Source organism: Camelus ferus, chromosome 9 (genome assembly GCF_009834535.1).
Source record: "Camelus ferus isolate YT-003-E chromosome 9, BCGSAC_Cfer_1.0, whole genome shotgun sequence".
NCBI lineage: Eukaryota > Metazoa > Chordata > Mammalia > Artiodactyla > Camelidae > Camelus > Camelus ferus.
The window spans coordinates 41963858-41980422 of record NC_045704.1 but is presented as its reverse complement, the minus strand read 5'-3'; the positions used below and the strand labels follow the sequence as shown (position 1 = coordinate 41980422).

Below are 16565 nucleotides of genomic sequence, written 5' to 3'. Positions count from 1 at the left end.
TCAACCTGCCTCTGTCTCAGTGTTCTCCATTCTAACCTGGACAGGTAATAGTGCCTGAATCCTTTCTCTATTGCTACCTAACAAACCGCCCCGGACCTTTGTGGTGTAAAACAATAATAATCATTTATTTTCTCATGAGTCTGCAATTTGGGCAAAACTTGAAGGGGACAGCTTGACTGGGGCTGGAGGATCCACTTCCAAGATCGCTCACTCACATGGCTGGTGAGTTGGTGTTGGCTTTTGGTTCCCCTCCAGCCCGGCCTCTCTAAGGAATGGCTTAGGTTCCGAAAGTGAGGGAGAGCCCCAGGAGCACTAAGCAGAAACTGCATTGCCTGTTGTGACCCAGCTTCATAAGTCAGATAGCGTCATTTCCACTGCAGTCATGAGGCTGCCCAAATTCAAGTGGAGTTCTTGTAGACCCCACCTTTCAAGGGAAGGACTGCTAAAGCCGTGTTGAAAGAAAAGCATGTGGGCTGGGAGATATTGGCTGGGCCATTTTTTGGAAAATGCAGTCTTCCACAGGGCCCAATAGGATGTTGTTAGAACTAAAAGAGCTGGTCTAAAATCTTACAGTGATATCTGGCATAAGTTGTCAACAAATGCTAGTCATTGTTATTATCTAGGGGATTCTGTTCCTTCTACGGAATTGATAGGACTGCAGTAGGAAATCAAAGAAAAATGATTTTGAAAGGTTGTTATTAATCATAATTACAGCAACTATCTTTTTTTAATGAATAGTTACTACTATTGCCAATCTCTACAAGAGCCTCCATTTTTACAGATAAAACTGGGTTCCATGAAAGGTGCACCAAGTTGCCCAAAGGATGTGGCAAAGCTAGATTCTGAACGCAAATCTGGTCTTGTGTGTATAGGTGTAGACAGAGGTACAGTGTGACCATAGTGACGCTGGATCACTGGGGACATCACCGTAACAGCGTCTTCTTCATTAGATGCGGAGAAGAGCTGCAGAGCCTGCGCGTTTACTGCCAGAGAGGTGGCACTTTTTACAAATGAAGGAACAGGGAAAGCAAAAAACCAACCCCAGGAAGGCACCATGGTCACTCAAAGGAATCCAGAGACAGTAATCTACTCAAGGGAGACACTGAGGTAGAGGATTACAGGGCAATAGCCAGTTCTCATAAAGTCCCAGAACTGCTTTGCCTGGTCAGGCACAAAGGTCCGCATCCCCAGTGAGCTTAAGCGTCATCCTCGAGTGCTCTGCAAATCCTCATGCCTCATTATCCACACTCTGCAATCGTCTGCGTGGAAAAGCCCATGCACGACTCTTAGCAGGCAGCCATCAGTGCCCTTACTCACATACGACCATCAAGTTAAATCACTATTGTGCGGAGACCAGTGTCACAGCCGTGAACTTGAATGAGGTTTGGAGAAAGTCAACTCAGAGCAGGTTTTTCTAAACCCTCGTGTAAATTGGTAATTATCTGCAGAGACTCCCACCTCCCATGTGTCCCTTATCTTAGGGGGCTTGGTGTGATTAAGTTGAATATGGACCCAAACTGAAATATACAGATCAATGTAGACAGTGTAACGGAACTGATAAAATCCACGTAAGGGGGAACTGAAGCTTAAAGAGGTGAAGTACCTTCCCCAAGACCCCTGGGCTTGGAAGTGGTCGGGGCCAGGTTTCCAACCCTAGCTTCTCGTTTCACAGAGAATATGTTAAAATTGTGATAATGCAAAATCACAGCATCTCAAATTTTACTTTCCTACTGAAAACCTTCCCACGAAATTTAAAGAAAACCTGAAGTCTTTTCTATCTCCTCCGATGCCTTTTGTGCACAGTTGGGCACTGACCTCCCACTGTGCCCTTACCTTTACCACAAGGCGCCGGTCACACACTTGGTGTCTTGCAGTTCTGTATGTAGTCAGGATGCTCTTGCTTTAGGGTTTTGGCCATCTGCTGGCCACTTCGTCTCGAATTTTTATCCCCAGATAGTCACAGGGTTTGTCTTGCTCAGTCCCGTCAGGGGAGTTCAGATGCCTCCTTCTGAGGGGTGTCTTCTCTGACCAGCTTATTCAAAATCAACCTCTCACTCTCCCTCTCCTTCTCACCTACATGTATTTAATGCAAGTGTTCACCTTCGCATACCCTCACGTGAGCAAACACTCACACAATCACACACTCACACACACAGTCACATATTCACTCTTTTCATCACTCACTGGCCCTCACCGTACTTTATTTTTCTCCTTCTTAGCAACGATACTCGAGTATGTATACATGTGGGTTTTTTTTTTTTTTCTCTTTAGAATGAGGGAAGAATCTTGACCTTTTCATTTACTACTGAGTTTCCAAAGGCCAGGGCAGTGCCTGGCACATATTAGGTTCCCAATAAGCATTAAATAACTCTACATGGAGAGGCCACACTATGAGAACTCTTTCATATAAGGCAGCGGTTGATTGAATGGTGAAGGAGATGAAGTAAGAAGAGAGTCATAGAGCTGGAAGGGTCATCACCTTGAAGAATAAAATTTGCATTCGATTTTAACATCAATATGGAGTTCTGGAAGGCTTTTAAGCAGAGGAGGGGTTCTTTTTTCTGGGCTGGCAATGCCATATGGGAGCCTTAGAATTAACTTATGGACCATCCCCAAGATGTGAAAAGTTTTGGTTTTTGGATGTATAAAGACATACATGGCCCTCCATCAGTTCCTGATGGGAAATGTAACTGCATTGTTTTCCTTTCTCACGTGTGGCAGGTGACCCCACCCTACCACTCTAAACCCAGATACTGTTTCATCGTCCTTTGTAGAAAACATTTGTTTGACAAGAGCTAGCCATGTGGGATATTCTTCCCATCCACTCACTTCTTTCATGTTTTCTGTCACTAGAAAGTTCAATGTCAAACCCTTTGAGAAATTTATTGGGATTCAATGAAATCCAAAGTCCTACAGCTGCCAAATAAAAAGGAAAATAAAAATAGATATCTTCTTCTCCTAGGCGTGTACCAGATGTCTGTGTCGGAAGCAGCTGTCCCCGGGGAGGAAGTAGGAAGAGTGAAGGCTAAAGACCCAGACATTGGAGAAAATGGCTTAGTCACGTACAATATTGTTGATGGAGATGGGATGGAATTGTTTGAAATCACGACGGACTATGAAACACAGGAGGGCGTGGTGAAACTGAAAAAGGTGAGTTAGGGTGAGGAATCTGATATGTCAGTGGTGTGACCTGCTTTCCCCAAGGCAACCCTGCAGGAGACAGGGACTTGAAGGCTAAGAGATGAGACTATAGGCGATTGTAGGCTGGCCTTGCTTTGCAGTTGAGCTCTGAGCGTTGGGGAGATAACAGAACTGTGTTCCAGAGGGAGCTGGCAGAAGGGGCTGATGATGCCTGCCTGCAATTGCTAGTTTTTATATGACTGGGGGATACAGTCAATAACAATGTATTATCATTGTACGGTCACAGACGACAACTAGGCTTATAATGGTGACCCATTTTGAAACGTATAGAAATATCAAGTCACTATGTTGTACACTGGGAACTAACAGTATCCTAGGTCAGTTATTCTTCAAAAACAAACTACTCATGGAAAAAGATTTGTGGTCACCTGGAGATGGGAGATGGGGGAAAGGGGAAGTTGAGGAAGGCAGTCAAAAGAGACAAACTTCTAGTTACAATTAAGTACCAGTGATGTAATGTACACCAGGATGAATATAATTAACACTGCAGTATGTTATATATGAAAGTTGTTAAGAGAGTAAATCAGAGTTCTCATCACAAGAAAAACATTTTTTTTTTCTTTCTATCTATGAGATGATAGATGTTCGCTAAACTTACTGTGGGAATCACTTCATGATGTATGTAAGTCAAATCACTGTTCTGTATACCTGAAACTTACACAGTGCTGGCGATACCTGCCTAAGATTGTAGTTAGTTATTGTACGATTCAGCATGGTTTCCCCCATGGAAAGAAAGACAGAAAAATCTAGATTTTGGAGAAGCAGCCCCAAGCATGCATGAAGTTCCCCATTTAGCTCTGCTAAGCTGAATCTGTTAATACAGGCTCTTCAGAACTTTTCCTATCTCAAATGTCCAAGGTCCGTTACATCGCTGGGCCTTCCGTGAAACCTGAACCAACCCTCTGTGTGATTGTCTCTCAGAATTTAGCCTGAGAAACAATAATAATGTACCTTCCCTCATAGTTGGCTAAATTGTTGCTAAAAATGTGTCCCCGGGATTAATTCACAACAAGGAGGAGTTTGTTCGTTCTTGTTTTGCTTTAAAAAAAAAAATAACATTTGCTGAATGTTAAATATTGGCCAAAGCCTGAACCTCTTACAAACATTCATTTATTTTACATGATAAAAATCATATAAAGTAAGTAGTGTTATCCCAATGGGCAATGATACCTCAATTTAATTTTATGGAGATTGGGGCTCAGACAGATTAAATAACTTGCCCTACTGTAATCACACAGCTAGGAATCTGAAGACGTGAATTTCAAACCTAGGGTATTCTGGAACACCTTCCCACTCAAGATGTTTTGGAAATAGCTGGACCAGAAAGGGTTTATAAAAGAAAGCCAGATATGATTTACTTTCAAGTAAAGACACAAGTTACAGTATATTCTAAAATGGTTCCCCCCCCCCCAATTTACCACTTGAGAAATCAGCACCTCTCTACCATCAAAGTGTATGGAGTATTAAATCTGAATTGGATGATAGGATTACCTTGGTTTTAATCAAGCATTCATCTCAACTTGGTTTTGTAGCATGAATATTAAGCTCCTTGGTGTGATGGAAAAGATTGGACTGGAACACTGATAAAAAATTAATTTGAAGAATCAATAAAGAAGCCAGTAGCTGGAGAGGAGGCAAGGGTGGGGCGGGGGGAGATTCCTGGGAGGAGTCTTTCAGTAAGGAGGGCAGGCAGAGACATGTTCTGGGAAGCTGACTTTTCACAACATACGGAAGCATTGTTGGGTTTGGGAGAAGTATTAGGGCACCCAGAACAAAGAGTAAGTAGGGGGTGACTCTGTCATAAAAGAAGAGGACAAGAAGTTGAAGTGGATACTTGGAAAAGTCAACACTAGCAATGATGGATCCTGTAGCCACAGAAGCTTACCTGCCAGCCACAGAGGCTGGGGGGATTCCCTCCCTCTGGTTTCTCCTCTGGAAAAGTGGCTGTGCAAATTGTGTGTAGCAGAGAGCTGTCTACCTGCTTTGTTAATTAATATTGCAATCCCTCCTGCCTGACACTGACATATGAGTGATTCCTGACTCCCATCCTTTGTGGTTCAAGTGATTGGGTAGTTGGTTATGCTAAGGTTGTCACCTGTTTTCAGTGTATGCAGGGCATAAACACACTACTGTGTCTCTAAAATCCTGAAACATTTAAATCACCCCATGGAACTAACACATCGCAAATGAGCTCTCTGCATATGATTAATTTGCACATTTCCCCCCAATTCAGGGTATTTATTACAGGGAAAGGAATAATCTTCTATAAAGCGCTGATGTTCTGGTTTAAAACAGAGTAGGATGTTCTTTCATTTGTAAAAGAACATTTGCTTAAGCTTGTAGCACAAAGTTCCCACTGTCCAGCCGAGGAAAAAAAAAAAAACAGGGGTGAATTTAGTAAAATGATGGATCCTTATAGGAATCATTATATATAAATCAATAATATAAAAAGTTATGGAGAGAACATGGAAATATTTTTTGACTTTAAAAAGTATTCTTTAATATACTTTTTTCACTTGTTTCTTAATTCATTCACCCTTTTTTCTACAAAGAATTATTGAGTTCTTACTATTTGTCAGGCAGGCCATTTGTGAGAGGCTGGACATCTAAAGTTGAAGGGACAGAGTCCTGGTCACAAGGGGATCACAATTAACAGGACAGTTAAGTGAAAAGACAATTAAAATAGAGTGGGTTTTTCCAGCTGTGACACGGATTAACATTTCAGGACAGAGAATTCTTTCCTGTAGGCGGCTGTTCTGTGCACGGCACGGTGTGTAGGAATATTGCCGGCCTCTCCTCACTAGATGTCAGTAAGCACGCACCCAACCCTCACCAACTGTGATAAAAAATCTCTAGGACTGGGGTTGCTGGGTTATACGGTAAGTCTATTTTCAGGTTTTTGAGGAATCTCCCCACTGTTTTCTATAATGGCTTCACCAATATCCAGGAAGAACTCTTAATTCAAAACAATACATGCATCCCAGTGTTCACTGCACCTCTATATACAACAGCCAAGACATGGAAGCAACCTAAATGTCCAACGACATCAGACTAGATAAAGGAGTTGTGGTATATTTATACAATGGAATACTACTCAGTGATAAAAAATAAAATAATACCATTTGCAGCAACATGGATAGACCTACAGATCCTCATTCTAAGTGAAATGAGAAAGAAAAATACCTTGTGATATCACTCATATGTGGAATCTTAAAAAAAAAAAAAAAGAGAGAGAGAGAGACCACTACTGAACTCACCTACAAAACAGAAACAGACTCATAGACATAGTAAACAATCTTACGGTTATCCAGGGAAAGGGGGTTGGAAAGGATAAATTTGGGAGTTTGAGATTTGCATATGTTAACCACTATATATAAAAATAGATTAAAAAACAAATTTCTTCTGTATAGCACAGGGAACTATATTCAATATCTTATAATAACCTTTAATAAAAAAGAACATGAAAATGAATATATGTATATATATATGCATGACTGGGACATTGTGCTGTACACCAGAAATTGACACATTGTAGCTGACTGTACTTCAATTGAAAAAAAAAAAAAAAAGCTCTAGGCGTTGCCTAATATCCCTGGGGTGAGGCAGAGCAAAATCACTGCCCCACCGAGAAGCAACTGTAATAAAGTGTGATAAAATGTAGGAAAGTGGGTCATGAATGACTACTTAACAGGGGGAAGTTCCAGAGCTGAGTCTTCATAGATGAGTAGGAATTTATACAGGTGGACAGAGAATATAAAGAAATAATCAGACATTAAAGTGGAGAAAGAAGGAGAGGCGGGCCAGAGAAAAAGAGTTCGTGAAGGACTGGTCTTGATGGAAACAGGACACATTTAAGGAACTTGAATAAGTTCAGTCTTGAGGGTTTTGAGATGGATACAGTGGGACCAGTTGAAAAACTCTTGTTGGAATTCAAGGGAGAAATTACAAAGACCTGAAGAACGCAGAAGAGGTAAAGGTGAAGAATTCAAGAGTAACTTAAGAGGTAGGGTCATTCCTTTATTGACTAGCTGAGGAAGCAATGAATATTTCTTGAGTACTGACTCCATGTCAGACACAGCCAGTATCAGGGTTATAACAGTGCCTAAGAGAAAGAGAAGCTGCCTTCAGGATATTGAGATGATCTCTGTGTGGTTAACTGAAGAAGAACCAGTGCAGAATAAAGATGAGACTTGTAGGTGACTTGCGGAGGAAAATCCAATCTGTTCCCTGCAACACCCTTGACCGAGTGGGTCTCCCCATCATCACTGAGAATTCCCCACACAGTTTCTGAGCTGTTTACTTTCAACCATAATAAACTCCGTGTAAAGCAATGTGAGAGCAGCATTAGAAGGCATTTTAAATATTCTCTATTTGAATAAAACCACTTTTATGTCTGGTTATTTCTTTATACCCTCTGTCCACATGTATATAGATGTGCATATAAAACATTTAACACAGTTGCAGTCATAGGGTGATCTGATTTGTTAACTTAACGGCACGTCATAAACATTTTACATGCTGTTATGTAATATATATAATCATTTTTAATGACTACATAACATCCCATCCTATTGATGGACCATTATTTCCTTAATAAAATCTCACAGTTGGATTTGGTGTTTTGTGAGTATGTTTCCCACAATTAGATATTACCCCTCTATGATATCTAACCAACATCATGCATTTTTGAATATTGTTTGTTTTGATTTTCTGTTGAATTAATCCTTCAGGGAGGATTTTTAGAGGTGGGATTAGTAAACTCGAGGGTATTGAGATTTTTATGCCTTACGTAGTAATGTTGCCTCATTTAATTTTATTTCAACTACTCATAATGTGGATATAAGTGTTCACTTGGGAAACTACCTTAGATCTCTTTTGAAAGGAGGCAGGGAATAAATTTTAGGTAAATGCTTAAATGTTGTCCATCTGCCTCCCATTCAGTCATAATGATAGTACATGTGATCACTTGGTATACTCATTCCTAGGCACGGGGGAGGCCAAGATCAACAAGACTCAGTAGAGTCCTGTGGGATGCCCCTCACCAGCAGGAATTCGGGATGAGAGATTGCAGAGGAGCTGCTAAGGGACCACACAAATCTGCCAGGGGGAGATGGGGAGGACTTCACAAGGCAACGAGTCTTGGGCTGGCCACCAGAAGACAGTGAAATCTCTCCAGTCTAGGAAAGGACATTCTGGACAAACATTTGCAAAGATTTGGGGACCTTCACTTGAGATCTGAAAAGGAGACCTCAGACTGCAGCCTTACCATCAACAGGGCTTTCCAGTGGAAACAATGTTCTGGGTCCTTAGGCAAATACCTAAACCAAGTTCAAAATGTTCTATTCCTACAGCACATGAAAAAATGCTCAATATCACTATCAGAGAACTACAAACGAAAACTACAGTGAAGTATCACCTCACACCAGTCAGAATGGCCATCATTCAAAAGTCCACAAATGATAAATGCTGGAGAAGGTGTGGAGAAAAGGGAACCTTCCTACACTGTTGATGGGAATGTAGTTTGTTGCAGCCATTATGAAAAACAGTATGGAGATTCCTCAAAAAACTAAAAATAGACTTACCATCTGATCCAGCAATCTCACTTCTAGGCATATATCCGGGGGGAACTCTAATTCGAAAAGATACATGCACCCCAATGTTCACTGCAGCACTATATACAATAGCCAAGACATGGAAGCAACCTAAATGTCCATCAACAGATGGCTGGATAAAGAAACTGTGATATATTTATACAATGGAATACTACTCAGCCATAGAAAAGAATAAAATGCCATTTGCAGCAACATGGCTGGACCTAGAGATCATCATTCTAAGTTAAGTAAGCCAGAAAGAGAAAGAAAAATACCATATGATATCACTCATGTGGAATCTAAAAGAAAAGAGGACACTATTGAACTCATGTATAAAATAGAAGCAGACTCACAGACATAGTAAATAATCTTATGGTTACCAGGGAAGGAGGGTAGGAAGGGATAAATTTGGGAGTTTGAGATTTGCAGAGGTTAACCACTCTATATAAAAATAGATAAAAAAACAAATTTCTGTGTAACACAGAGAACTATATTCAATATCTTGTAATAACCTTTAATGAAAAAGAATATGACAATGAATATATGTATGTATATGCATGACTAGGACACTGTGCTGTACACCAGAAGTTGACACATTGTAACTGACTGCGTACTTCAGTTAACAAAAAAAATGTACTTTTCTGGAAGCATCAACAGGCTATCTGAGATTAGAAATTTTCTCCTTACCTGGTCTCAGAACTACTATATTCATGTTTCTTATTTTGTTTGATAATTGCAGGGATTTTTGAGAAACTGCAGCAATCTCATGCCTTCAGCCTGTAAATAACATTCCTTTCTGCTGCTCAGTAACCCAGGGAAGGACAAAGATGCTGCTCAGCCCCAGAATGATGGAGCAGCTGAGGGCAGGTTTTGCTTGAGGAAAAGGGCGTGTTCTCTGACTTGGGGGAGATAGGGGTGGGAAGATGATGGGAAAAGTGTCAAGGATGTGAACGCGTTTGCCTTTCTGAAACTGGAGTTCTGTAGAATTAGGTTAGGACTACACGCTCTGATTTTGTGCCCATTCAAAACAAGTGTTTACCAGGCAGAGGGAATCAACATGGCAGGCAGATGCTAGACCTAAAAGACTAGGCTCTTTCCAAACATTTGGGAGTTTGGCATCACCCGGAATGCTAATTAAAAAATTCTGCCTCTCAGGCACGAGAGCTTATTTCTCCTCTGCAGTTTTACTTTTCACTCTTTGCTGATTGATCCACTGAACCTCCTCTCATTCAGAATTAGGGAGTGTTTACCATCAATTTCTTAATAATTATAGCCATTCAAATGCTACTTCTTAATATTCTTTTCATGTCTGTGTAAAATCTATACTGTTTATAACTGGTTTTCTTTAGATGAAGTTTTTTGACATATATACATTTCTTTTAACAAGGAACCATTCGCATTGTCCTATGTCACATAAGTAGGAGGTAACCTAAAAATGAATGCAGTCCAAACAAAACAATGCTATTACATTCTGGCTAGAGAGTTGTAGCATAGTCTCTCAAAAGGGAAATTTGGAAGCAGAAGTATGTTAAAAATTAGCAGTACACAGAGATGCCCTTGATGTGTTTGGGAATGGAAGAACTGGAAAAGGAATAATAATGTCAATTAAGGTAATGACATTCAACAAACTCACCCACCAGAATTACCCATAAACCACAGTAAGTCAGCTTATGGGCCATTGCTGGTAAAAGTCCCAAACTTTGAGAAATGCTTCCTGGTCAGAGACTTACAAAATAAGACTGGCAATTTGATTAAGCCAGAAGTATGTATGCAGGGGAGGGGAGCAGGTAGCTAATAAGACATCCCTTTGCTCTTTGGCTGACAGTCATTTGAGTATTTTTATTACCAAAGTTCCTAGGACTTTACAGAATGTGCTATGACGTTTACCTTTGTAGTGTTTTACCCTTAATTCCTTTCCTTAAATGATTTTTAGTGTCTGATTTGGGCATCCTTACTGTGCTCTGTAGAATGAGACATTTTAGATGATGTGGTCCTTCTGTGGCTGTTGTGCTGCTAGAATTACCCATTAAGCACATTCCAGGTTTCAGCAATTGATTTGTCTGATTTTCTGACCAAATGGCTCAGGTAATTGGATATTGAATAGACACTGATTTTCTCTCTTTGAGGAACTATTCACACTGCCCTATAAAACAATCAGGTCTTTCTTTCCCATTATTCTTTCAAGGAATTGGTTGTCAATCTTCTCTTCTTTCTTGCCAGCCTGTAGATTTTGAAACCAAAAGAGCATATAGCTTGAAGGTCGAGGCAGCCAACGTGCACATCGACCCAAAGTTCATCAGCAACGGGCCTTTCAAGGACACTGTGACAGTCAAGATCGCAGTAGAAGATGCCGACGAGCCCCCCATGTTCTTGGCCCCAAGTTATATCCACGAAGTCCAAGAAAATGCAGCCGCTGGCACTGTGGTGGGGAGAGTGCACGCCAAAGACCCTGATGCTGCCAACAGCCCAATAAGGTACAGAGAGGTTTATTTTAAAACCCTGGATGAGGAATTTTAGAGGCAGGAGGTTTCAGGAAAGCCCTACAGGAACCATATTCTTTGATCTCAGAAAGGGTCCAAGATGACCAGGTTCAATGCACTATAAACAGGATGGAGACTTAGAAGACATGAGTTCTGCTCCATCTCAATACCAACTTTGAGGATAAGCTTGTCCAAGCTCCATAATTTTTCTCTGGGCAGACTTCCTGGTGTGTACTCTGTGATGTAACCCTTAGCTTGGCCTGTCTGTGTCAGAGAACGGGGGTGAGCAGTATATAGTGGCTGTGAAGTACTTGTAGCAATGATAATTTACTGAACCACCTTCCTCTGATCCAGTTACTCTACCAGGGATGTTAGGTATATAATCCAATTTATCCCCTCAAGATTACTTTCTAGGAATTATAATTCTTTACATTGAGAGGGAGTTGGGGCTCCACAGGGCAAGGTGTGGACTTAACCAAAGAGACACCGGACAGTGAACAGGAAGCTCAGAGCGCAAGCTCTGTCTCTGACTGCTGCTGAGCACTATGAAGAGATGACAAAGTGCCCCTCAAATTTCAGGTGCTTTTCTTATTAGAAATGTATTTTTGTGACTTAGAAAAGTAAGCTGGAAGAGCAATTCAGAACCTTCCTCCCCTTCTCCCCAGCCTGAGCTAATGACCACTGAGTCTGATGATGAAGACGGGCGAGTGATGAGAAAGAGGCTGAGGAGGAGGACTTGAGTCATAGATTCAAGGCACGTCTATACAGGGCAGAATAGAGTTGCCGGAAACCTGCCCTGAACTCGATTCTAGCAGGTGTTTATTTTTCCGTAGCCTCTCCCCTAATTCCTCTCTTGCCTGGATTCCTCCCTCTGCCCCCTCGTGGTCACCCTGCCCCCAGTCTCCCAGCTACCTACCCACCATCCTGGGCCAGACTGATCGCTTTAAAATGCACATCCAAACATCCCATCATACCTCCAGTTAAACTGCAACAAGAAAAAAATTAGTGATCAAATTGCTTCCCATTGTCCTCCACCCCAAAGTGATCTCAGCTTTCTTCCTCAGCTTAAGGTTCTTCTTCAAGCACCCCCACCAATTCCTGCTGTGCCCCCGTTCCCCCCGCCCCCATCTCCCCTGCTTTCTGTCTCACTCTCCCTTCTCATCAGACTCTCAGTTGCAGCTAGACGGGGTTACTTCGTCCTCAGGTCGAACTTGCTTCCTCATTCCCAACCTTTCTGTGTTCTTCCTCTCTCCCTCCTCCTTTCCAGCTTGCTGTATGGCGCTCATTTTTCCCATCCTTGTGGAGGTGTCACCTCCTCTAGGAAACTTTGGGGCCCCTAAGGTGGATCAGACGCAGCTTCTACCTCACAGCCGTCAGCAGGCCACATCACAGTGACACCTTACACTGTGTGCTGCCCTTTGTTCTCTCACAGAGGGCCGGGGACCTGTCTGCTAGGTCACTACGGCCCACAGAACAAATCCAGCCACCACCTGCATTTTGAGGAAGCTCTGTACTGCCTCCTGTAACAGCTGTATCTTGGACAGATACCTGCAGTCCTGTGTTCACTGCAGCACTATTCACAGTAGCCAGAGTGTGGAAACAATCAAGTGTCTGTTGACAGATGCAGTGGATAAAGAAATCGTGATGTATACATACATGTAATGGAGTATCATTTAGCCTCAAAAAAGAAGGAAGTCCTGCCATTGGCGATAACATAGATGAATTTGGAGGACATGGTGCTAAATGAAATAAGCTAGACTCTGAAAGACAAAGACAGCATGTCACTCATACATGGAATCTAAAAAAGTCAAACTGATAGAAACAGAGTAGGACAGTGGTTGCCAGGGGCTAGGGAGTGGGGAAAACGAGGAGATACCGGTCAGTTAGCGTGGTGACTATAGTTAATAATAAAGTACTGTAGCCTTGAAGTTTGCTAAGAAGAGTGGATCTGAAATGCACACGCGCGCGCGCACACACACACACACACACACACACACACACTATGCCTCCATGCACAGGACAGCTTCCATTGAAAATACGACCCAAATAACCAATCACAGATGTGGATCCTTGGAGATAATGAGGTGCCAAGGACGTGAGCGGTTGTTCTCTGTGTTTCTACACCATCACTCTTCTCAACAAGCTGCTGATCGGGCTCCATAACGAGGCTAACTCATTTAAAATTCACACCATGAACATTTCTGAGCAGTTTAAAGTGTTACCAAGCTCCTCAGTCATTACGTACTGTTACCTTCTTGCGCAGAGAGTGTGCTACCCAAACTTTTCTGGGAAATCCTTCCATCAGTGGCTGCTTGACTAGAGTAAAACACACATACTGGACCCAAAGAAGATCTGGACTAAAACCCATCCCCCAGTACTGACTGGTCATGTGACTTTGGGGAACTGATGTCATCCCTTCCAGCCTCAGTATATTCGTCTATTGGATCCTAAAGCGATCACAGCTTCAAGGGTGTCTGAGGATTAACTTAAATAACAGTGCAGCAAGTTGTCTATAATTATCCAAAGGTGCTCAGTGCCACCCTTGAACCCACTCCCCTTGCCCACTCAGGTCCCTGCTCTTAGAACTGCCAAAAAAAAAAGTTACAGAAGAACATTCAAAACCTTTTATCCAGTGGGCTTTCTAGCCAGACTACCTACCTCCCTGAGTGCTTATCTTCACCTGTAAGGGAATTTGTGTCCTCGGGCATATGAGTAGGGCCTTATCATGTCACCCGAGCTTGTGGCTGTTGGGGAACTTCTGCCTCTCTCTCTTCTCAGTCTCTAGCAGTAGACACACTTCGGTTCACCATCGCCTTCCAGAAGCATTCTTTCCTCCTAGCTTCCTTGGCAGCAACCTCTTCACGCCTCAGACATACCTGGTGTCTTCACTAGTCTCTGATTCCAGTCCAGGCACTGGGGGCTCCCTGAGACTCAGCCTTTTGACTTTGGACAGTCTGTCTCTCAGTGTCCACTTATCTACAGTTTCCTTCCAGGCTACCAATTGAATTGAGTTATTGCTCCAGATTTTCTGCTTCTAGGCTGATCTCTGTCCCTGATTCTAATTCTGTATTTATTCTGCTGTCTGTTGTTTATTTTTACCCACTTGCTTTTTTCTTCACTGGCTCATTCATTAAAAACATATTTTTGAGCCCATATTTCTTGTGATATATTTAAAAAAAAAAACTCTCTCTACCCCCGACTCTGTGAAACCTCAGATGACGCTGAATCTTTGCTCTCCTTGAGTGGCAGCACATCCCTAGTGAAACCTGCATCCTCTCCTTTCTGCTAAGGTAACCTAGTTTTTGGACCTCCCAGTGTCTCCCTCTCTGTGACTCTCAGGATAGAAACTCTCTAGGACTCTCCCAGCCAACTGCAGAAATCCGAATCTCATCTGAGTCCCACTGGTTCTCTTTTCATCACACAGTCATCCTTTCCCTCTGTCACTCTTGTACCACACCCCCTGCCACACCCCCTCATCACCTCACTCCTGAGAAACCACGTCAGACGCTTAAGTTTCCTCTGCCTCTTCCTCTCCTCTGTCTAGCTCAGACCATCTTGCCCACCCTGTCTTATTCATCACCCTGATCATCTGATTCAGTTTATTTGTTCCCCTGATCAAAAGCCTTTCATGGTTTTCCCTGGCTGTAGGATGAAAGCCATACTCTGTAGACTGACATTTGAGAGCTTCCATGATGTGTCCGCAGTGTGAAACAGTAGCAACCACAACAGCGATCACAGCGCTGCATCTGTTGTTCTGTTTACGGTGTGAGGCACTGTGCTACACATCCTAAACGTCTATTACTTCATGTATTTCTTGCTGATAGCCTAAAAGTTAGGCACTATTAATATTCCAGTTTAAAAGATAAGTAAGGTGAGATTCAAAGAACTTAAGTGGCTTTTCCTGTATCGCTCAGCATATAGGTTAGTGGAGCATGACCTTGTATCTAGGACTTTACAAAACCAAAATCCATGCCCTTCACTTCTATAGAATGATGCTTTGTAATTATTTTTCTTCCCGTGAATGTGTCCTGTCATGTCAGCTAGACAGTAAACTCCCTAGTGGCAGGGATTTTTTTTTCCCCTTCTTTTTACATAGAGCTCTGCTGATGGCTCAGTTACTGAGCCTCTGCTGACATTGGTAGAGGCGTGTGATGGTTTATCTCCTATTTCCTCACCAGGGCAGGGGACTCAGCATTCCCTTCCCACAGGGAGCTGTGAAGTCAGCTGTATCATGGATGAGCTCATGTTTTCTATACTATGAAGTGCTGCTCCATGTTTGTTCCCTCTTTCTTGGAAAGAACATGATCTAGAATTGGAAGATCTGGGTTCTAATATTGGCTCCCCCAGAAACCAGATAATAGACCATTTGCAAATCCCATTATTTGTAAATTGAAGAGATTAAACTCTGTGACATCCATGGTCTTTGCTACCTCTAATATTCTTTGGTTTTATGGTCCTCAGTGAATGCCCTCAATGGTATGTACAATTGGCCCTCTGTATCCACGGGTTTCTCATTGATGGGTTCAAACAACCGTAGGTCCAAACTACTTGGGGAAAAAGAAAATCTAGAAATTTCCAAAAAGCAAAACTTGAATTTGCTACACACCAGCAACTATTTACAATGTATTTACATTGTATTAAGTATTATAGTAATCTAGAGATGATTTGAAGTGTACGGGTGGATATGTGTAGGTTATATGCAAATGTTATGCAATTTTATATAAGAGACTCGAGCATCCGTGGGTTTTGGTATCCTCAGGGGGCCCTGGAACCAGTCCCCCATTGATGCCAAGGGACAGCTGTCAACACTTACTAAACAAAGCCAGGTCTCCAGTACTTTCCACTGGGCAGGTTATTTCACCTTACTACACCTCAACAAAGACCATTCCTAAATAAATACCTTGTAACAGCTTGTAATGAAAAAGAATATGAGAAGGAATATATTTATATATGTATGACTGAATCACTATATTGTGCACTAGAAATTAACACAACATTATAAACCGACCGTACTTCAATTAAAAAAAAAAAAGACCTTTCCCCTTGACCCATCTTCCACCTCACCTTGCCCCATAATATTCTGGAAATTCTTTTGCCTTTTGTTAGAAACAAGCAAATTTTCTAGTGGACAGGAGTAGCTGAAAGCTTCTACCTATGCTGTTAGACTCAGCCTGGGGTCATTAAAGTGTGGGGAGAATGCTCTACAAATGAATGGCCAAGGCTGCTTTGCATATTTCATCATGGAATTCAGAACCAAGCCACCTGAGAACCCCTAAAATCAAACAAATTGAAT

At 42.1% G+C, this 16565-nt stretch overlaps 1 protein-coding gene across 3 annotated transcripts in view; it reads left to right on the top strand.

The window, feature by feature from the left end:
* CDH11 (cadherin 11) overlaps positions 1 to 16565 on the top strand; it is a 141862-nt gene that overhangs the window by 106472 nt on the left and 18825 nt on the right. For all 3 annotated transcript variants that reach the window (XM_032486455.1, XM_006189294.3, XM_014563101.2), the window contains exons 7-8: positions 2963 to 3150; positions 11013 to 11266. In XM_032486455.1, the coding sequence (XP_032342346.1) occupies positions 2963 to 3150; positions 11013 to 11266 (442 nt within the window). The remainder of the gene's footprint in view (positions 1 to 2962; positions 3151 to 11012; positions 11267 to 16565) is intronic.